At 42.6% G+C, this 24,367-nt stretch overlaps 1 protein-coding gene across 1 annotated transcript in view; it reads left to right on the forward strand.

Moving 5' to 3' along the window:
* The window catches only part of P2RX3 (purinergic receptor P2X 3), a 111,536-nt gene that overhangs the window by 29,567 nt on the left and 57,602 nt on the right, over positions 1–24,367 (forward strand). Inside the window, exons 2-4 of the mRNA XM_073588217.1 lie at positions 2,249–2,384; positions 5,037–5,108; positions 8,764–8,827. Coding sequence (XP_073444318.1) covers positions 2,249–2,384; positions 5,037–5,108; positions 8,764–8,827 — 272 coding nt within the window. The remainder of the gene's footprint in view (positions 1–2,248; positions 2,385–5,036; positions 5,109–8,763; positions 8,828–24,367) is intronic.

Genomic DNA, 24,367 nt, shown 5'->3' on the forward strand with positions numbered 1-24,367 from the left:
TCTGTGATTTAAGGGCATAAACATTCAAAGTTGTAAAATTGCAAAATTTTCAAAATTTCCACCAAATTTCCATTTTTTTCTCAAATAACCGCAAGTTATTTGAATAAAATTTTACCACTAACATGAAGTACAATATGTCACGAGAAAACAGTGTCAGAATCAGTGGGATCCATGGAACCGTTTCAGAGTTATTACCTCATAAAGGGACAGTGGTCAGAATTGTAAAAATTGGCCCGGTCATGAACGTGCAAACCACCCTTGGGGGTAAAGGGGTTAAACACAGGTTGTAATGTAACTAAATAGTTAAAATGCCAATGGGTTGTATAACCTTGCCATTACATATGGCCCTGTTACACAACGCCCATGAGGGAAGAATTATTTTTATGCTGAGTAGAGGATCACTTTTGTTGATCAAGATCTCAGGAAGCTCTCCAATTGACTAGATCTTGATCAATTCTAGTTCACCCGTACTGTATGTTTCCCAATATGTTTAGTTTGACTAGTCTATTGTCCCATGGGAGACAACTAAAGGCAATATACTACAGTTCTGCTTACTACTGAAATGTAGTATAATCCAAACTTCTGAAAGCAAAGGTGAAACATGTGAGTATGCAACTAGCCTAATATTAGTCGAAAAGTTTTGCCAAATTAGTAATAAATGTGAATCCCATCTCCAGAAACCATGTTAGAATGCATTTACACAACCATATTTTACGGACCATGTTATGACCACAGTTGGTTAACTTGACCTGAATCAACAGCCTCTTGCATAACTATAAAAAGGCTACGGCCACACTATCAGTATTTAGCCAGTATTTCACATCAGTATTTGTAAGCCAAAACCCTGAGTGGGTCAAACATGCAGAATTGGTGCAGTGGTTTCTATTATACCTTGTCCGCTGATTGTTCCTCACCTGGTTTTGGCTTACAAATACTGACAAAAAATGCTGAACAAATACTGATAGTGTGGTCGTAGCCTTAGGGCTCATACACATCTGCGAGAAAAAAAAAATGTTCCGATTTCCGGACCGAAAAAACGGACGAGTGCCGTGCGATTGTCATGCGAGTGTCAGGTGAGTGCAATGGGATTTCTGTGTGATTTTTAAACAGAACATCCGTATGACATCAGTATGACATGCGTATGCAATTCGTATGCAATGCGATTTTAACATGAGCTTTTACAGCAGTTCTCAGTCCTTTACACATCGTTTAAAAAAAAATATTCTTCAAAACACGCACACACATATATATATAATACATATATATATATATATATATATATATATATATACAGCCACATACCCTTATGTGGTTGAGGCCCAGGCGGGAATGAACACAACTGTGGGTAATTATTTCCCTTTTCATTAATATGAAGTTTGGATTGAAAATGGCTTAAGACACGGAGCAATATAGTGATGGTTATATTTAGTGCACTTCATTTTATACAAATGTATATGTATATATATATTATATGCAAGCTCGCTATATTTAAAGGCACATGCACTTAATATAGGGGTATACATATATACAGAGATTTTTTTGTCTCCCCCCCTCTCCCCTCTTTTTCTCTCGGTTTTGCCATCATTAGATATATTCCCACCTGAGTCCTTGGCTGTTGTTTACACTCTAGGATTTAGTCACATATATACAATTATGTAACCCATGTAATATATCTATATGAATTGAGTAATGAAATTGTTATATTTTTTCTATGTAAATGAAATTCTTTGTTATTTATTGAATACAATTTTCAAATTTTTTTTGTCATTTAAGGACTTAATTTTCTCCTTCTTAAATTTTCTGCGGTGAGTCGCCATTTACATGGGTGTGTAATGATTTACTGGTATTCTTTTAAGACATAACCATATACAGTATCAAACATGTAAACAAATGTTACAGGCAACAATCCTCTAGCCAGTCCAGGTATTTGTTGTGTTTTAATGAAGCCCTACCTTAGCAGGATTGCGTGAGACATCACCTGATTTGTACATGTTGGTTCTTAAGAGGGATTCTCTTCTGGGGCTTGAAGAATTCCGATACTGCAGTAGTCATTAAAAGTGGCATTGTATGTAGCATTTGGAGAAACCTCTTGATATATTAGCCGTGTTCAGCTATCTAAAGCATTCTTATTTGATTGGTTTATTGCAATCAGCAGAAAGTTTGCTAATAAACCTAATTTGGGAATAATTTTATTTACAAAAACACATCTTTGATATGTTCTGATTTATTTCTTTACCTTTGGTCACAGTTGGGTTTTTCTTCATGAGAAAGCTTATCAAGTTCGAGACTCTTCCATTGAATCATCAGTAATGACAAAAGTAAAGGGTATTGGACGCTACAGTAAGCGAGTCATGGATGTAGCAGACTATGTCATCCCCCCACAGGTAAATCTGTTTTCCATTCATTTTAATGTATTTGGGTTACACGAGAGCTGAAGGTTCCAATTCTAGTATAGGTTCCAAAAAAAAAGGAAGATTTGGAGTGATTTCTACGTGAGGTGACTCACTAATTCCTGCAGACATACATTTTCAGTGCCAATGTAAGGTGTGACCCAGACTAATCCAGAAGGAAGACTATGCCATGTTATATTTATTATGTTTTTTTTATTTTGCCGTCTTGTGTTTCATATGTACTTTTCTAAGAAAAGATTGGGGGCTTAGCTTCACGGCACATGGGCTGCCTTACTTTTATGTTCTGCAATGATATATTATCTATATGTTCTTTTATAATACACTATTCTTCACCTGGATGTCATGATTACATGATTACTTGGGTCTGAGTCTTTCCTTCTAACGTGGCTGTTGTAGGACTTTGTAGGCCATATCTAAATAGTGATATATTTCAAATGCTTTATACTAAGATCCCCATGTCAGCATGTAATACATATTACATATAACAAGCGATTGGTGGTGGTTGTAGCTTTATTATATATATCTGTACATCACACAGGTGGTGTTTAAAGATGCGATGGATAACCCTAGACACCTTGGGCTTTGATATAAGGGTCTTGAATAGACAATAACTTATTAGCTGTTCCCAGCAGGGTATGAGCTGGCTCACCAAAGGATGTCTTGTGGGGGAAACAACTCTATCATATCCATATGCCCTAATAGGGGAATCATACAGTAGTTGTCCCATGATCGCTTTTAGGAGACACTAATGCTAAATGTTTCTACAAGTGTTAATTGCTAATTAATGAATTAGTTTCCAATTAAACACATTGTTCAGAAACAAAATATCATATTAGGTTTACCATTGGTCATATTTTGTCTGTCCGTAAAATTCTAAAGTTAGTAGCATTATTAAGGTGCACTTATTGCGTTGGCACGACCTCTGCACTTACTGCATAAGTATTGGGACAATGGCTTTAATACACAGCTGAGGTCGCAATCATCGCAAACATTGGAGATGCCATGGATGTCACTAATATAGGACGGGGGTGGCTGGATCTGTAAAATGGACACTGACTAGACACTCATAGGGAAGGTTGTCACAGTTAAAAATCATTTGCAGCAGAAAACATAGTTACACATTTTAGGAAATGGGAAGATATGGAAATAAAATGCACACATGAGTCTTCCGATTTAATATAATATCCACGTAAATCAATAAATCTACAGTAATTGGGTATAAAACGAATATGGGGTAGCAAAAACCTCGTGACGGTTTCTCTTTAAAGAGTTTTCTGATTCAATAAAGTGATGGCATAGTGTCAGGATACGCCATCAGTCTATTATCAGATTGAGACGCCATCAATGCTGCATCCAGTTCACTGTTTATTGAGCTGTCTACAGTTTCCCTGCAAAGTGGCCAGGAGCACCGCTGTGCCGGTAAGAATTAGAAGAGGATGCTGCACCACATTGCCACATCTCTTTCATTCTCAGCATTGTGAAGGTTTCCAGGGGTGATGCTCCTCCTGATCATAAAGTGATGGCAAATTCCAGCATAATGCCATATATCACCTTAGGAGATAGGAAAACCCCTTAATGCATTGTACTCATTGGTTTCACGTATATAAGCCTTATTCAGGTTTCTGTGCAGCTATTATTTTGCTCTTTTTTTGTAATATTTTTAGGCCACATTCACACGTTCAGTATTTGGTCAGTATTTTACCTCAATATCTGTAAGTCAAAACCAGGAGTGGGCGATAAATACAGAAGTAGTGATGTGTTTCTATTATACTTTTCCTCTGATTGATCCACTCATGGTTTTGGCTTACAAATACTGAGGTAAGATACTGACCAAATACTGAACGTGTGCACGTGGCCTAAGTATCATTGGGCTATGTTGGACCCAGGCTTTGGCGGGAAGAAACTGAGGCAAAGTCTTAAGGTACTGTCACACTTAGCGATGTACCAGCGATCCCGACCAGCGATATGACGCTGTCAGGATCGCTGGTACATCGCTAAGTGGTCGCTAGTGAGCTGCCACACAGGCAGATCTCACTAGCGACATCGCTGGGGACGGAGATCGCTACTTACCTGTCACACCAGGCGATCCTGCGTCCTCCCGCCCGGCTCCACGCGTCGCTCGTCTTCACAGCAGGAAGCGCCGCAGGAAGCTGACGACGAGAAACAGTCCTGAACGTTCTCGCGCGATCAGCGATTACCAGCGGGGGAGCCGGTCGTAGGTAAGTATCACACACAGAGATATCGCTAGCAATATCGCTATAACGTCACAAGTTATAGCGATATTGCTAGCGATATCTCTTAGTGTGACATGCCCTTTAGTCATTAAAGCCAGTGCTTGCTTGTAACAAAAGACAAAATATAGTCAACTAGTCTAGTCATCAATAATGGTCAAAGCCAATTCAGAATCGATGAAAAACATTGCAGGTGTGGCTTGTGATGGGTCAACAATGACCAAACTGCGCAATAGTAGATGTGAAAATCAAATTACTAGGCATGTCATCACCAAAGGCTTGGCTAACATTGTACATAGCTGACCTAATATAATGAAACCTTCCATGGATATTATTTTTCAAAATATGCATTTTTTAGGTCTTAATCAATGAACTTTTGCTTTTCACCTCTTAGGGGTCCTCGGTGTTTGTAATCCTCACAAAACTTATAACAACTCCAGAACAAGTACAAGATCACTGTCCAGAGGTGAGTGAAACAAGGATTATGCCAAATAAAAACCTTCTAAGGCCGGGGTCACATTGCGTTATGGCAGTCCGTTAGACGGACTGCGTTACACCGTGGCATAACGCAGTGTAACGCAGTCCGTTAATGCTGCCATTAACCCCCATTATCGGGCGCATTCCGGAGCATGCCGTAAAGCGGCATGTGCTCGCGATGTGCTGTCATTCAGTGACGGAGCCTCGGACGCGGACTGCAGTGTCTGAAGCTCCGTCACCGCTAGCACAGATGAATCATCTGCGCTAGCAGGTATAGCATAACGCGATCGCGTTATGTTATACCGTTAACGCATCCTGTCAACGCTATGCGTTGAACGGGCTGGGTTAACGCAATATGAACCTGGCCTAAGTAGTAAGGTAACCTTTACCTCTCTAGGATCCAGTCAGGAATAGCTTTAGTTTGAACAGTCACAATAGACAAAAGTGTTTCAGCTCACCCCTTCCACGGAAAAAGCCTTTGATTCCATGGACCCCGAGCAGGGATTCGTGTCTCCGCCAGACACCAGGAAATGTACTTGAGGAAAAAAGGAGAATCCAGCTCCAAGGAATAAAATCAATTTCTTTTATTTAATTCCAAAGATAAAAGTATGACAAAACCATACATCACGGAGATACCGGGTATACTGGCGAGAAAACGTGCCTGGCTGAAACTGAACGTGTTTCAAATACACACGTGTTCTTAGGCTCAGTTAGTTTGAACAGCACCCTATCTGATATGTAATATAGTGTACCCAGGTCTGTCAAAAGGGCATTACTGCAATTACTGGTTAATGGGGCCCGATGAGCAGAATGGGGCCTAGGTTAGACACGCTGCACAGCCTGTGCTGAGGCAGCACAGCCGAGCCTGGCAGACTGCGTGGCACTATGGGGCCTGTGCTAATTATTCTACTTTGCTTTATTAAGTCCCGGGGCCCATTCACTCACAGCTGCAGCTACTTACCTTGTACAGGAGCCGGATATGACTGATATCAGTGTCAGATGCTGCCGGCCCACCATCCCTTTCTAAGTTGCAGATGCGCCTTGTGCCCTTGCAGCATAGTATATGCAGGAGTTGTGGGACCGGAAGTGATGAGGTGCATGCGCCTGCCTGCCCTCTTGCCTGCCTCGACTCCCATTCTCCCTCCCATTCATCCACCCCCTGGCCCACCCAGCTGCTACTCTTCTTGTGCCTACTCCCTGCTCGTGCAGTGTAAAGTTGGAGGCCATCCCTGTCTGCTGTCTGCCTGCAAACTACTAAGTATTACTAAGTTAAATTCTACTGCCTGCCTGCAATAAGGCACAGTTGCCTGTCTTAAAGGGGATATTCTAGCATCCTAATACTTATCCCCTATACACAACATATGGGATAATTATTAGGGCCAATTCTCATGGCGAATTTTCAGGCGGAAGTTTGACACAGACAGCAACGCCTACATTAGGCTGAATAGCCATCTGCCATGCCCAATCATCTGCTCCACTCATTTCAGGGGGCGATGAGATTTACACCGGACCCATTCTGATCAGTGAGGGGTCCCAAAAGTAGAACTCCCATTGATCCCGAGAACAGGGGCCTGTATCTCTAACCGTCCCCTGAAATGAATGGAGTAACTAGTCAGACATGCGTGCAGCGGCTTGATTCATTTGACTGGGAGTTCTGGAAAAAACAAAAGCTGATGGATATGTGTCACACTGTGATTAATCATGATTAGAGAAAGGGGCCCTGATCTGTCCATAGAAATTGGGCTCTAACTATTCGTGCTCCCAGAGGTACCTCTAAAGTTGAAGAGGTTTGGGTCACCAGCTTTACTGTTCTCCTCTTATTTCCTTAAGCTTCCCCCCCCTCCATTACCCAGGAGCCCTTGGACTGAAATGCTAATGTATCAACATGTAAGACAGACAGGGATAACAGAAAGCAACAAACATACAAATGGGTCGCCCTCCCAGGGCTATGGGGTACTCGGTACCGGGTCAGTCTCTCAGAGGGAGGTGTCACAGCAGCGGTGACCTGGTCCGTGGCCCTGGGCGCCCATGTAAAAGGGGATTTGAGTGATGAAATAAAGTTTATGAGTGGTTCGTGATGCCACCTGTGGTGTTCGGCAAAGGAGGTGTTAAGCCGACGCTGCAGAAAGATCCTCTGGGACAGATGGTGGGGTGCAGCAGTGATGTTATAGCCCTCCACAGGCAGGGCTGTAGTCCCAGGGCAGAGTAGATGAAGAGGATAGGTGCTGAGGAAGAGGGTGCAGTGTCTGGCACAAAGGTGTAGCAGTGCTGAAGAAGTTGCAGAAAGAAGGCAAGGACACAGCAGAATATAGTTTCTTTACCTTTACTTTGTAAGTGCAGTCCAGGGTCCAGATTACAGATGGCACAGGAGATGGTTAACCTGGAAGCAACTTAGGAATCTCTCCATCAGATGGGTTGTGTAGTCTCCTCTCTAGCGCTTCCTTGAGGTACATGCAGTACTGTTTTACACTGACGTTCCTCCTTCTTCTTCCCTTTCGGATCTACCTCTTGTGGCAGACAGCTGTAGCCCACTATTTCCCTTGGCTCACCCGTCGCTGTTGTGCCTCCGAGTCTTAGGTGGGAATAGAGCATTTACAGCTTCCTATTCCTCTGGTTTCTGTTACAGGACCTTCAGTATCCAGACAACCTTGGGGACCAGGCTCCAGATCATGCGCTATCACTGGGAGGGAGCTCTCTATCCTCAGCTCAACCTCCAGCTTCTCTCCACACGTCTACACTCGCTGTCCTCCTCACACTAACTGACCAATTTCCCCTCCTGGCCCACAGAGAGAAACTCTTCCCCTTAGTATTGGTTCAGAGCTCCCTCTGCTGGCCTGGAGTGGGAACCGTGTTGCATGACATGGTTAACTGCTGGAGAGACCCTTTATTGCTTCCAAGCCTGACATCACCTTCCCTGGAGGAAGGCAATGCCACTGTGGCGACCATGCTCCTGGGGGCGCCACACAAACACTCACAAAAGGTAGAGAAGTATATAGGGAAGGATAAAAATGTTCAACCAAATGGGAATAGGACAATGAAGGACAATGAGGAAAGCATATACCAAAAAACAGCGTGCAACACTCTCCAATAGCAACAATGATCTCCAATTCAGCACAGTGTCTCATAGGAATTAGGAAGTATAGGTGGAAGGTTTGAGGGATGGAAGCAGAGCTGGGGTGGAGCCTGGGCAGAGTCTCAAGGGGGTCAGAAAATTTTACCAGTATGGGGCCCTGAAATTCCTGGTGGCTGCCCTGGATGTACCATTAAGTTGTAGAAACATATAGTACCCAAAAACTATGCCATAAAGTGTCCAAATAACTCTTATCAGTAAATTTGGGATTGAAGCTGCATCCAATGCAGCCGCCTATTCATGGCTGTCAGTGCAAATGGGGATTAGAGATGCAAGATGGCGCGACTTAATCCATCAAGACTTGTGGTGTAATGACAGGCCATATACCCTCTGTGAATGCATTTGATGTTTCTGGCCCCACAGCAAAATCTGTAAAAAGCCCCCTACCAACCATGTGCCACTCATAATACTGAAGTCCTTTTGGTAGACATGAGGGCCCAGGTGTGTCTGCCACTTCACTCCCAATTGCTTCAACCACTGTTTAAAAGTAATTTGCTAATTTTTGTATTTGCAGACTGATGACAAGTATAGATGCAGTAATGATAGCAACTGTACAAGAAACAAGGCTACATCTAACGGTAGGAACATTGTATTTTGGTGTGCTTGTGCTACTATTTAAAATTTCCAAATATGCCTTCATTTATAGAACATCTTACATGAAACTAAGTGGAACAAGACCATGTTTGCCCTTATTCCCATGATTCCCTTCATTATTATTTGTAGAACACTTGGATAAGGAGATTCAACACAGATTCTTACAACATAATAAAGGGATTGTCCTATGCAGAAACCTTTTTTAAGCCATGGATGGATTCTCACCGTTCGCAACCCCATAGATCCTAGTACAGGCCACTCCAGAGGTCTGCACCAGATTCGGAAGTGATGTCTGCACCATCCAGATATCAACAGGACCACTTAAAACTATGTCTGGCTGCATTGTTCAGGTGACTAGAAGAGAGCAGCATGGGAAGTTTCTCTGATAACATGCTCCTCTAGTCATCTGTACCTCTGACCTAATGGCAGTGATGATTATGGGCTCCGAATTATGGTCCAGGTGTTGACACAGGGGAAAGGAGTTTGTTTCCCCCTTTAAATCACTGCTTGCTAAAAGTGGAGTCATATTCACCACCTTTAACTACATGGGAGATATATGCCATTATTTTTTATATTACCTTTTTTTTGTTTCTGATTTTGTGTTTGTGTTATGGTGTCAAATCCTACACAAAATAGTAATATCAGTTTAGATTGTGATATCATAAGGTTTCCCGAGCTCATGACCGTCTCTTTCTGGGATCATGGGAGTATTTTTTTTTTAACATAATTATTCTTCCCTTCCTAAAAAGGACAAAGCAAGATACACGTCTCAAATGTCAAATGTTCAAATGGACACAACTACATTGGTGTGGCATATGCAGATGTCACATTTGACTACTAAAACAGGTGTGCAAAAAACACAGTCACAGTTTAATGTCTGAATTTTTAAAACATTTTTTATTTTTTTATACAATTATTTTCCCCTTTGCAAAAAGGAGTGAATGAGAAATTTAAGCAGGTACAAAAAGCCAGCAACCACAACAGGCTACAATATTGGTGTGGGGTGTACAGGTGTTAAAACAGTCAGCGCTTAACTCAGATGATTGTTGTTCGACAGGGTTTTTTTGGGTGGGCTGGCAGCACTGGCTGGCTGGACTGTATGCGTTTTTGCCTAGAATAAATGCGTTTTCATTGCCAGATGTGCGGATTGCAAGATTGATGCATTCATCACTTGTGATTCCCACCATTTTATATATTGCGTTGAATGTGATGCTTGCAATGTTGGGTATATTTGCTTTACAACTAGAAAACTAAAGAAACGAATTGCAGAATACTTGTCCAATATAAACAAGATAGGAACATACTCATGTGCGGCTAAGAATTTTGTCAGCATTCACATCGGTGATCTCTCATTTTAGATTTTTTTTGCCATTGGAAAAATTTCACATCCAAAAAGAGGAATGGTATGTCTGTCCATGTTGGTGATTGATTTTCATTTGTTTAAATAGATTTCCCATAGCCCCTTTTTCTATCCTATGACTAAAAGAGATTGTCGCCCCAAAAAAGCATCAGGTTTTATTTGCTGTGTGGTTCCACCGGTTTTTATAGAATTTCGACTAAAGATTGTTTTTATTTTACTGGGTGGTTGTGTCTACTTTCCCCCCTTATTCTTGTATAGGCATCATGTATCTTCCAGCAGGGTAATAGGTAATACCGGGTATCAGTGTCGGACTAGGGTGACAAGGACCCAACAGTAAACAAGGCTTGTGCCCCTACATGCAAATGTGACATTATACTAAATCACAAATTTATATAACTCTGAACAGGGTAGACTGGGAAATGAATAAGATGCTGCCTTTCTCTGTACATAGTGATTCAAGTATATTGTGCCTGCCAAGTATTGCTCAAATAAGAGGGTGATGGCCCACTCTTGTCCAGGGACCCATCGGAGGATTCCTCTATTTTCCTAAGGGCCAGTCCAAGTCTGCCGGGTATAACAGAGAATTAATGCAGTCTGCTATCTATCAGCAGAGAAATGGTTAATAAAAGCGATGTATGCAAGCTGGCACTTGTAGTGAGAATATCGTTACTAGCAGGGTAGTAGTGTAGTATGGATAAAGTGGAGACTATTTTAGGGAGTTGAGATACTGAAATTGCAAAGTCTGGGTATGAAAAACACAAAGAATAGTTGACAGAAGTTGGTAACTTTCTTGCTGAGAATTAGATGTGGACAACACCTAGTCAACTAGACTATGCTTTGCTTGGAAAAAACTCTGGTTCTATCATGGAAGTCAAGAATAGCATAGGAAATTAGTAGCAAACTCCTGACAAACTTGAAGCAAATGTGGACAATTCTACTCAATACCCAAGCTATTGGACTCTGTATGGTCTGGCTGGTCTGGCCTTAAAAGGAGGCCTGAGGTGATAGTGTCTGAGGAGTTTACCAGATTACCAGAGAAACCTGGTGTGGATTACTGCAAATGGAGGCAGCCATAGGAGAAGAGATGAGGGCTGGCACTGGACTGGGGCAGGTGAGTAACACAATGACTTTTGATAAATGATAGAGTGCATTTAGCCTCATTGGAAGATATCCAGATGCCATTATTTCTCCTAGAAAGAGTGATCTATGCGCTTTCATGAGAATGTTGGCTTTTCTCTAGACTTGGCATTGAGTTTGAAAGAGCACTTCATTGTTGACATATGGAGCAGCAATTAAGGATAGGTCTGGTTATGATTATGGTCTGGATAGTACATGTCTTTCACGTCCCATTGAGTCAATGTTTTGAGCTGCAGCAATGCACCACAGCAACCAGGAAAGGGGTAAAGACTCCATGATTGGACACTCATTTTGATTCCACCCCCTAGTTGGAGATTATCCTCTTCTGCCACCTCTTCTGCAACCTCCTCAATGCACATAACCCCCAAACCAAATAAAAACAGGGAAAAGTTTAATATGCACCCCCTGCTCTGTATCTTTTTGTTCTTGTAAGATAATTCACTACCTAGTTGTTTTACAACTTGTGAGCATGGGTGAAAAAAGGTACAGTGGGGCAAAAAAGTATTTAGTCAGTCAGCAATAGTGCAAGTTCCACCACTTAAAAAGATGAGAGGCGTCTGTAATTTACATCATAGGTAGACCTCAACTATGGGAGACAAACTGAGAAAAAAAAATCCAGAAAATCACATTGTCTGGTTTTTTTTTCCTTTTATTTGCATATTATGGTGGAAAATAAGTATTTGGTCAGAAACAAAATTTCATCTCAATACTTTGTGATATATCCTTTGTTGGCAATGACAGAGGTCAAACGTTTTCTGTAAGTCTTCACAAGGTTGCCACACACTGTTGTTGGTATGTTGGCCCATTCCTCCATGCAGATCTCCTCTAGAGCAGTGATGTTTTTGGCTTTTCGCTTGGCAACACGGACTTTCAACTCCCTCCAAAGGTTTTCTATAGGGTTGAGATCTGGAGACTGGCTAGGCCACTCCAGGACCTTGAAATGCTTCTTACGAAGCCACTCCTTCGTTGCCCTGGCGGTGTGCTTTGGATCATTGTCATGTTGAAAGACCCAGCCATGTTTCATCATCAATGCCCTTGCTGATGGAAGGAGGTTTGCACTCAAAATCTCACGATACATGGCCCCATTCATTCTTTTATGTACCCGGATCAGTTGTCCTGGCCCCTTTGCAGAGAAACAGCCCCAAAGCATGATGTTTCCACCACCATGCTTTACAGTAGGTATGGTGTTTGATGGATGCAACTCAGTATTCTTTTTCCTCCAAACACGACAAGTTGTGTTTCTACCAAACAGTTCCAGTTTGGTTTCATCAGACCATAGGACATTCTCCCAAAACTCCTCTGGATCATCCAAATGCTCTCTAGCAAACTTCAGACGGGCCCGGACATGTACAGGCTTAAGCAGTGGGACATGTCTGGCATTGCAGGATCTGAGTCCATGGTGGCGTAGTGTGTTAATTATGGTAGGCCTTGTTACATTGGTCCCAGCTCTCTGCAGTTCATTCACTAGGTCCCCCCGCGTGGTTCTGGGATTTTTGCTCACCGTTCTTGTGATCATTCTGACCCCACGGGGTGGGATTTTGCGCGGAGCACCAGATCGAGGGAGATTATCAGTGGTCTTGTATGTCTTCCATTTTCTAATTATTGCTCCCACAGTTGATTTCTTCACTCCAAGCTGGTTGGCTATTGCAGATTCAGTCTTCCCAGCCTGGTGCAGGGCTACAATTTTGTTTCTGGTGTCCTTTGACAGCTCTTTGGTCTTCACCATAGTGGAGTTTGGAGTCAGACTGTTTGAGGGTGTGCACAGGTGTCTTTTTATACTGATAACAAGTTTAAACAGGTGCCATTACTACAGGTAATGAGTGGAGGAAAGAGGAGACTCTTAAAAAAGAAGTTACAGGTCTGTGAGAGCCAGAAATCTTGATTGCTTGTTTCTGACCAAATACTTATTTTCCACCATAATATGCAAATAAAAGGAAAAAAAAACAGACAATGTGATTTTCTGGATTTTTTTTTCTCAGTTTGTCTCCCATAGTTGAGGTCTACCTATGATGTAAATTACAGACGCCTCTCATCTATTGCTGACTGACTAAATACTTTTTTGCCCCACTGTATATAGTAAATGAGTTGTTCCTCTGTATAAAGCAGCAAATCTTACACTAGATGGCTCCCCATCAGCTACAACTAGGCATTGTCATAAGCAACAATTCCAAGAACATTGGACCTGCCTTAAGTTGCAGCACAGTAATTAATGCTCCCTGTAAAATCATGAGAAATTTCTTAAAGACATATAGCCCTTAAAGAGAAGGTAGTGGTCGTGGTCAACTTTTCCAGCGCAATAAAGCACCCTCTCCAAGCTTTGCAAAAACAGAATAGTCTGTCTGAACACCGTCTGTTTTGCAATGTTGCAAGGTGATGGAATTCAGTGTTGCATATGCTGTAGTGTCTGTAAAACTTAAAGCAGCTACTTATTATATTATGCATCAGGCAAACTGGGATTTGGGTTACTTTGAAATCTGACATTAACAGCTGATGAGAGACAAGTGTCACCTACTGAGGCCCTGTGACAAGTCTACTAAATTTGTCAGTAGGGACAACTGTAGCATCACATATGTCATATTTACATTGTAATAAGCACTCACAATGATTCAAGAGGGGATGGAAAAATAACAGCAACTCCTAGATGTTCTTTGCTGACCTGAAGCTGTTGGGGACCTTCAAAAACAATTCTACATACAGCAGGATATGTAGGAGTGGGAAGAAGAAGAGCGGCAGCAGTTGGATAAGAGGGACATTCAGTTATCCAGTCACAGACAGGGCACAAGGCTGTCAGTTAGAATGAGATTGTTGATGTTCATGATGACAATGACACTATGACCATCTGTCACAGCAAAGGACAAAAAGTGAACCAACAGGGCCCTTTGTTGCGTTGTTCAGCTTTTGAAAGGGAGTCAATACCAGAAAAGCTTTGTTCCTTGACCGACTATGCTTTCACTGTGCAATATTCTGCTGACGGCACATCTGAAAAGGAGATCCCACTTCACTCCCCAGAGAGCTGACACTCCCTCACCTGTACCAGTACTCGGTTACAACAAGTAGCCAAAGCAGCAGCAATTACAGTTTATATGACATCATGTACCATATGTTTTATCTGCTTCACCAACCTGGGGCAAATCAGCAAACAGAGACGCACCTCAGGAGCAATCAGGTCCAGTTGTTTCTGGATTTTGTCCTTTTGTAGGGTCGGTGGGCCGAACTGGGGGGTGGTCCCTCGATATACCGCGCAGTAACGTACAGACACAATATGAGGCAGGTTTCGGGTACAACAGGTCCAAGTTTATTCTCTTGCCGTCCGCCTGACGGCCTCCGAAGTACACCACATTTCAATTCACTTCACTTCACTTATTTGCCCTCCGTTTCCAGGGCCGCTTCCCGCACACCATACTTTACACTGGGGACGTACATATACGCACCATCCCCCTCTTCACAATTCGAGGCTCCTGTCAGATCCGTCACTGTGGCCGCCTTAGGCCCGTAAACCAACAGTACTTTTACTGAACCGTCATCTCTCCCTCAGTGCGGTATGCTTTACCTCAGTGCCTCGTCTATACTGCGGTACTCTTGTGTCAGGACCACCCTCCTGACTTTCTCTCTCCTCAGTCCCCCTGGTTTGGTATTCCTCACAGTGCACAAACTGTCGTAGTCCTCCTGTCACTGGAGCTCCCCCTGGGGACTGGAACTTTCTGGAACCCTCCTGTCAAATTTATATCATTCACTGTAACTCTGCCCCCCGTGACCAACAGTTTCCTAAGCCCCAATCTGATGTCAAGCCCTTTGCTCACACTCCTCCCTGCCCTCTAATGGTCAACCCAAGGTACTGCACGTCCACTACACTTCCTCAGCTGTTTCCCCACTGTAGTAACTGACACCTGTCTAAACTGTGCAAACCTTCCCTACACTTTCTCCAGCATGTACCATGTGCAATGGCCCTATCAACTTTTGGGTCAGCAGACTGATCTATGAAATAGTGGCAAAAACTGGCCCAGTTTGCCATGGGTGTACTATCTTGTCCAACCTCCATTGTAAAGTATCTCTTCTGCACTTTTTGAACAGCAAACCTGTTGCTACTCCCAAAAAAGGGATATTTTTTGAAAGCTTGGTAAAAAAACATTGTTTCTTCATTTTGCAAACGGCAAACCTATTGCTGATCTCAAAATAGGGATAATGTTTGTATGACTTATTTAAAAGCCAAGGCTTCTTCACATTCTAAACAGCAAAGCTATTGCTGCTTCCAAAAAAGGATATTTTTTGAAAGGCATGCTAAAACTCCATAGCTTCTAAATTTTCCAAACAACAAACAGGCTCCCCAAAAGAGTAATTTTTGGACCACCACATGTCAAAAAGCCATTCCTTCTTCCATGTACACCTCTTGTGTATACAGACTGGTACGACATGCACCTGCCTCCAAGAAGGGATAATTTTTGGACCGTTTTATTTTTTTTATAGCATAAATTGTCTGTCAGTGCAGTCTATTGGTTGCCACTGGGTATCATCCATTTACCCATAGCCATATGTGTTCAGGTTAGTTTGACATTGCTAAGACTGTGTTTGTGTAAAGAGTTTAAAAGAGGTTTAATGCAGGAGATTACAGAGTGTTACACACATCTTTTTGGGGCAGTAATTGCAAAACCACATGACTGGCGCTTGGCAAATATGATGTCAATATTCAAAAAGTGGACAAAAGCTGAGCTGGGAAATTATAGACCTGTAAATTTAATTTCCACTGTGGGCAAAACCTTTGAGGGTTTTCTAACAGATGCTATGCAGAAGTATCTCAATAAAAATAACCTTATGACCCAACATTAACATGGGCTTTATGAGGGATTGGTCCTGTTGAATGAATTTGACCAGCTTCTATGAGGAACAAATTACAGGGTAAATCCGTGGATGTCCTCTATTTGGAATTTTCAAAGGTGTTTAATACAGTGCTACGTAAAAGATTGGTACATAAAACATGAGCAATGGGACTAGGGGAAACTATATGTAATTGGGTTGAAAAGATGCTCAGTGATAGGAAACAAAGGGTAATTTTTAATGAATCATAGAATCGTAGAGTTGGAAGGAACCTCCTGGGCCATCTGGTCCAACCCCCGGCTCAAAGGAGGATTCGCTAAATCATCCCAGACAGATGTCTGTCCAGCGTCTGTTTGAAGACTTCTATTGAAGGAGAACTCACCACCTCTCATGGCACCCTGTTCCACTCATTGATCACTCTAACTGTCAAAAAGTTTTTTCTAATATCTAATCTGTCTCCTCCCATTCAGTTTCTTCCCATTGCTTCTAGTCTTTCCTTGTGCAAATGAGAATAAAGATGATCCTTCTACAATGTGACAGCCCTTGAGATATTTGTAGACAGCTATTAAGTATCCTCTCAGTCTTCTCTTCTGCAAGCTAAATATTCCCAAATCCTGCAGCCTTTCCTCATAAGACAGGGTTTGCAGACCGGTCACCATTCTGGTCACTCTTTTCTGAACTTGCTCCAGTTTGTTGATGTCTTTTTTAAAATGTGGTGCCCAAAACTGGACACAGTATTCCAGATGAGGTCTGACCAAAGAGGAGTAGAGGGCAATAATGACTTCACGTGCTCTAGATTGTATGCTTCTGTAAATACATCCTAGAATTGCATTTGTCTTTTTTGCTACTGCATCACACTGTTGACTCATATTCAGTCTGTGATCTAATAGTATACCCAAGTCTTTATCATATGTGCTGTTGCTTAGCCCTATTCCTTCCATTCTGTATATGCTTTTTTCAATTTTATTGCCCAGATGTAGTACTTTGCATTTTTCCCTGTTAAAAAACATTCTGTTAGTTGCTGCCCACTGCTCCAGTTTATTTATATCTTTTTGAATCCTCTCTCTCTTCTCTAGTATTAGCTATCCCTCCTAGATTTGCGCCATCAGCAAATTTAATCAGTTTACCCTCAATTCCGTCATCTAAATCGTTGATAAAGATGTTTAACAATACAGGGCCCAGGACAGAGCCCTGTGGTACCCCACTTGAGACATTCTTCCAGCTGGATGTGCAGCCATTTATGACCACTCTTTGGGTCCGATCACTAAGCCAGTTATGAATCAACCTAACAGTTGCCTTGACCATTCCATACTTAGCCATTTTTTCAATAAGTATTGTGTGAGATACTTTGTCAAATGCTTTGCTGAAGTCAAGATATACTATATCTACAGCATTTCCCTGATCCACCCAATCAGTGATTCTGTCATAGAAGGAAATTAAGTTAGTCTGACATGACTTATTAGTTACAAACCCATGCTGACTCTGTTTAATCACTTCATTCTTATCCAGGTACTTACATACATGTTGTTTAATAATTTGTTCAAAGATCTTTCCTGGTATAGAAGTCAGACTCTCCGGCCCATAGTTGCCTGGATCCACCTTCTTCCCCTTTTTGAAGATAGGAACAACATTTGCTCTTCTCCATTCATCTGGGACTTCTCCTATTCTCCAAGAATTTTCAAAGATTATGGAGAGGGGTTCAAAAATTTCTTCTGCTATCTCCTTCAGTACTCTGGGGTGTAACTCATCTGGACCTGGAGACTTGAATTCATTTAGGTTAGCTAATTGTTTCCTCACTATATTTCTGTTTATAGATATCCTGGATTCTTCTATTCCCTTAATAGGACAGTGAAGAACAGTTGATGTTACATTTCCTTTCTGAGAAAAAACAGATGCAAAATAGGAATTTAAAAGTTCAGCCTTCTCAACACCCTGTCTTACCATTTCATCATTTTCATCCTGTAAAAATCCTATAGCATCTTTGACTTTTTTTACTTTTGACATATCCCCAAAATCCTTTATTATTGCTTTTAATGTCTCTTGCAAGCCTCAATTCATTGTTCGCTTTAGTAATCTGATTTGTGCTCTGCAGGTTCGGCAGACAGCATTATATTCTCCTTTAGATATGCCTCCCTCTTTCCATTTTATAAACATTTCTTTCTTCTTTTTTAGCATGTGCTTAAGTTCTGTGTTCATCCATCCTGGATTCCTTAAATGCTTCCTATTCTTCCCTCTTTTCGGAATTGTTAACAATTGTGCTTTGAGAATTTCAATTTTCAAGATTTCCCATCCTTCCTGGACATTTTTGTCTTTAAGGATATCCAGCCATTGGATCCCTCCAATTCTTTTTCAGAGTCTCTTAATATCTGCCTTTCTGAAATCTAAACTTGACGTCTGAGTCTTCACAGGTCTTCCTCCTCTAGTTATCCAAAATTCTAAAATAGCATGGTCGCTACCTCCTAGGGTCCCAGCCGCTTTTACCTCCTCAACCATTTCCTCCCTGTTTATAAGGATTACATCCAAGGTAGCAGTTCCCCTTGTTTTCTCCCCTACCTTTTGGAAGATAACGTTGTCAGCAAGAGAGGATAAGAATTTCCTTGACCTGTTAGTTTTGCCTGAGAGAGATTCCCAACAAATGTGTTATGATTGAGTCACCGTAGGAGGCAGACACAAAAATAGAAGCTACGTCCAGAAAACCAGAGAAGTTGGCAACTATCAGATTGCAGACTCCTGAACCTATCAACACAACTAGCCGTAGCCATGGGGGGTTCCTACGATGCCCTAGACCCTTCGATCACAGCCGGAGCGCTAAATAGCCTAAAGACAGAAAAGGAAATCTAAACTGCCCCAGAGCAGACCCCAAAGTAAAAGGCAGCCCCCAACATATAATGACGGTGAAGCAAGATGAAAAAACACTCACACAGATAGAAAGATAGGCTGAGCAAACGATGGGGCCCAAGCTAGCTAAACAGAACAGGAAATAAAGGTTGCTGTCTGCAATCTGCAAAAACCCTATCAAAGACATAAGCCAACAAGCTGATATGAAAAAGACCCTGAAGCAGCTAGGCTTCAAAAACTAAATCAGCACTCAAGTATTTTCAGAAGACAGAGCTAAAGGAATTCAGCACACCCCAGCAGGGAATGGCAGAAATCCAGAAAAACAAAGCAAAACAAAGTCTAAGCACAAATGCAAAAGGCCGAGCAGAAAACTTAGCTTTAGAGGAGCAGGAATTCAGACTGGTCTCCAAGGATCCCACAGAGAAATCACCCGCAGGGCAGAAGGGCGTCAGCAGCCTTATATCCAGTCAGTAACTCCACTCAGCCAGTCATCATCATCAGACTCAGGTGTTTGATAATCAGGTTCACTACCTTTTTTTTACCAGAAGAGGGAGTTCCTCGGGCCTCAGTAGTGAAGGGGAAAATGAACTCACAGCAGTACCTCCCCCTTGAGGAGGGGTCACTGAACCCTCAACCACGCCACCAGGGCGATCAGGGTGAGCCCGATGAAAGGCACGCACCAATCTTTTGGCATGAATATCAGAGGCAGAGACCCAGGAATTATCCTCCTGACCATAACCCTTCCACTTAACCAAATACTGGAGTCTCCATCTAGCCAGATGGGAATCCAGTACTTTCTCTACCTCATATTCCATGTTACCTTCAACCAATACAGGGTCTGGAGGTGCCACCCCCGGAACAACAGGTTCAACAAACCTCTTGAACAAAGATTTATGGAACACATTATGGATTTTAAATGTGACAGGAAGAGCCAAACGAAAAGAGACCGGATTAATAATATCCAAAATCTTGTAAGGTCCAATAAATCTAGGCTTAAACTTAGGAGAAGCCACCTTCATAGCAATATTTTTTGATGATAACTACACCATATCACCAATCTTAAACTGGGGACCAATGGTCCTATGTCGGTTGGAAAACCGCTGGGCCTTTTCCTGGGAGAGAGATAACTTATCCACCACTTGGTCACAGATCTGGTGCATTCTCTCCACCACAGTGTCAACACCTGGGCAGGCAGAGGGCTCCACCTGTCCTGAAGAAAATCGAGGATGAAACCCAAAGTTACAAAAAAAAGGTGACATCAAAGTGGCAGAACTAGCTCTATTATTTAAAGCAAATTCGGCCAAGGGCAAAAATGAAACCCAATCATCCTGATCAGCAGAAATAAAACATCTCAAATATGACTCCAAGGTCTGGTTTGTTCTCTCTGTCTGCCCATTGGTCTGAGGGTGAAAAGCAGAGGAGAAGGACAACTGAATTCCCAGCTTGGAACAGAAAGTTCTCCAAAATCTAGACACAAACTGGACTCCTCTGTCAGATACAGTTCTCAGGAATCCCGTGCAAGCGAACCACCTGTTGTAAAAACAGGGGCACCAACTCAGAGGAAGACGGCAACATAGGGAGTGGTACAAGATGAACCATCTTAGAGAACCTATCACAAATCACCCAAATAACAGTCATCCTTTGAGAGACAGGCATATCAGAGATGAAATCCATTGAAATATGGGTCCATGGCCTCTTGGGGACAGGCAAAGGCATCAACAACCCACTAGAGCGAGAACACGATTTAGACCGGGAGCACATCCCACAGGACTGCACAAAATTCCTGACATCACGAGACAAGGGGGGCCACCAAAAAGACCGACTCACCAGATCTCTAGTACCAAAAATACCTGGATGACCAGCCAAAGCAGAGCAATGAACTTCAGACATCACTCTCTTCTTCCACTGGTCAGGAACATACAACTTTCCACTGGGACAACGCTCAGGTTTGTCCTCCTGGAACACTTCCAGAGCACGTCTCAAATCGGGCGAGATGGCAGAAAGAACTACCCCTTCGCCTAAGATGGTAGCAGGCTTGGTCACCACAGGAGAATCAGCAAAGAAGCTCCTAGAGAGGGCGTCTGCCTTGACATTCTTAGTTCCAGGAAGAAAAGAAACCACAAAATCAAAATGTGTAAAAAACAAGGCCCACCTAGCCTGTCTAGGGTTCAAGCGCTTAGCCGACTCTAGGTAAATCAAATTCTTGTGGTCAGTGAAGACCACGACTTGATGCTTAGCTCCCTCCAACCAATGTCTCCACTCCTCAAATGCCCATTTCATGGCCAACAGTTCCCGATTCCCCACATCATAGTTACGTTCAGATGGAGAGAACTTTCGGGAAAAGAAAGCACAGGGATTCATTTTAGATGTTACAGGATCCTTTTGGGACAAAACAGCTCCTGCACCAATCTCAGAAGCATCCACCTCTACCTGGAATGGAAGTGAGACATCAGGTTGCCGCAAAACCGGGGCGGAGGTGAATCTTCGCTTCAGCTCCTGAAAGGAAGAAACAGCCTCCGGAGACCAATTTAACACATCAGCACCCTTCTTAGTCAAATCAGTCAATGGCTTGGCAATACTAGAAAATTTTGCTATAAATTTCCGATAAAAATTAGCAAAACCCAAAAACTTCTGGAGGGCCTTCAAAGAAGTGGGCTGAACCCAATCGTAAATGGCCTGTACCTTGGCCGGGTCCATTTCAATAGTTGATGGGGACAAAATAAATCCCAAAAAAGAAATCCTCTGTACTCCAAAAAGGCATTTAGATCCTTTGACATACAGGGAATTCTCCCTCAAGATCCGGAACACAGTCCGAATATGTTCCACATGAGAATACCAATCCTTGGAGAAGATCAAAATATCATCCAGATAGATAATCAAAAATTTATCGACAAAATCTCGGAAAATATCGTTCATGAAGCACTGGAAGACAGAAGGGGCATTAGTGAGCCCAAAAGGCATCACCAGGTACTCAAAATATCCCTCCGGAGTATGAAACGCCGTCTTCCATTCATCCCCATGCTTAATGCGAATAAGATTATACGCCCCCCTGAGGTCAAGCTTGGTAAACCAGCAAGCACCTTTAACTCTGGAGAATAGATCAGGAATCAGGGGTAACGGATACTGATATTTAACAGTAATTTTGTTGAGGGCACGATAATCAATACAAGGTCTTAATGATCCATCCTTTTTGGCTACAAAAAAAAAAACGGCACCTAAGGGTGACGAGGATGGTCTAATATGACCCTTCTCCAACGCCTCCTTAATATAGCATCGCATAGCCTCGTGCTCGGGTACAGATAGATTGAAGAGCCGACCCTTGGGAAATTTACACCCCGGGCTCAGTTCAATTGCACAGTCATAACTCCTATGAGGAGGCAGAGACGCAGACTCATTCTCACTAAATACATCATAAAAGTCCGCCAAATAATCAGGAACATCATGCGACTGAGGAGAGGTGGAAAACACCGGAGCCTCACTAAAGGCACACCGACAACCCCAACTCACCACAGACACAGATTTCCAATCCAAAACTGGATTATGAATTTGTAACCAGGGAAACCCCAGAACAATAGTATCATGCAGATTATGCAACACCAAAAATCTGCAATTTTCTTGATGGTCTGGAGCGACCCGCATTACCACCTGGGTCCAAAACTGAGGTTTATTTTTAGCCAAAGGAGTAGCATCAATCCCCCTCAAAGGGATAGGCGTCTGCAGAGGTGTCATCGGAAATCCACAACGTTTAGCAAAATCCAAGTCCATTAGGTTTAGGGCTGCTCCCGAATCCACAAAAGCCTTGGCGGAAAATGTGGACAGGGAGCAGATCAGAGTAATAGCCAGAAGAAACTTAGGTTGAACACCACCAACAGAAAACGTGTGTGCAAAGCGTTTCTCTCGTTTAGGACAGACAGAAATAATATGCGAGGCATCTCCACAGAAAAAACACAACTTATTACGCCTTCTGAACTCCTGACGCTGCTCTTTGGACAAAACTCTATCACATTGCATAGGTTCAGACATTTGTTCAACAGGTGGCAACACCTCTCGTGCAGCTTTGCGTTCGCGCAAACGCCGATCAACCTGAATGGCTAATGACATAGAATCGTAAAGACCAGAGGGAACAGGAAATCCCACCATAGTATCTTTTACGGCTTCTGACAACCCCTTCCGAAAGATAGCAGCCAAGGCATTATCATTCCAGGTAGTAAGTACTGCCCACTTTCGGAATTTTTGACAGTACAATTCTGCAGAATCACGACCCTGGTTCAATGCCAGCAGGGTCTTTTCAGCCTGATCAATGGCATTAGGTTCGTCATACAACAACCCCAAGGCCTGAAAAAATGCGTTCACATTAGTCAGAATAGGATCATCTGGTTTCAAAGAAAACGCCCAATCCTGGGGATCGCCATGCAGCAAAGAGATGACAATTTTAACCTGCTGCGCGGAGCTCCCTGACGAGTTAGGCTCCAAGGCAAAAAATAATTTACAATTATTTTTGAAATTCAAAAATTTAGACCGATCCCCAAAAAATACATCAGGTGTAGGAATCTTTGGTTCAGCAGCATGTGAATGAGCAAGGTAGGCGGAAATTCCCCGCACTTCCGCAGCGAGCTGCTCCACACGATCAGACAATTGCTTTATCTCCATTGAGAGAAAAAAAAAAAATTCCCCCTACGGCCTCAGAGATATAGAGGAAAAAATATACACTTTTTTTTTTTTTTTTTTTTTTACAATTCTTTCCTGCTATTGAGTACCCTAGGATCTGCGGTATGACGGGTGATTCTGTTATGATTGAGTCACCGTAGGAGGCAGACACAAAAATGGAAGCTACGTCCAGAAAACCAGAGAAGTTGGCAACTATCAGATTGCAGACCCCTGAACCTATCAACACAACTAGCAGTAGCCCTGGGGGGTTCCTACGATGCCTTAGACCCCTCGATCACAGCCGGAGCGCTAAATAGCCTAAAGACAGAAAAGGAAATCTAAACTGCCCCAGAGCAGACCCCAAAGTAAAAGGCAGCCCCCAACATATAATGACGGTGAAGCAAGATGAAAAAACACTCACACAGATAGAAAGATAGACTGAGCAAACAATGGGGCCCAAGCTAGCTAAACAGAACAGGAAAGGAAGGTTGCTGTCTGCAATCTGCAAAAACCCTATCAAAGACATAAGCCAACAAGCTGATATGAAAAAGACCCTGAAGCAGCTAGGCTTCAAAAACTAAATCAGCACTCAGGTATTTTCAGAAGACAGAGCTAAAGGAATTCAGCACACCCCAGCAGGGAATGGCAGAAATCCAGAAAAACAAAGCAAAACAAAGTCTAAGCACAAATGCAAAAGGCCGAGCAGAAAACTTAGCTTTAGAGGAGCAGG

The sequence above is a fragment of the Dendrobates tinctorius genome, unplaced genomic scaffold (assembly GCF_039654945.1).
Source record: "Dendrobates tinctorius isolate UK_male_01 unplaced genomic scaffold, ASM3965494v1 ptg000103l, whole genome shotgun sequence".
NCBI lineage: Eukaryota > Metazoa > Chordata > Amphibia > Anura > Dendrobatidae > Dendrobates > Dendrobates tinctorius.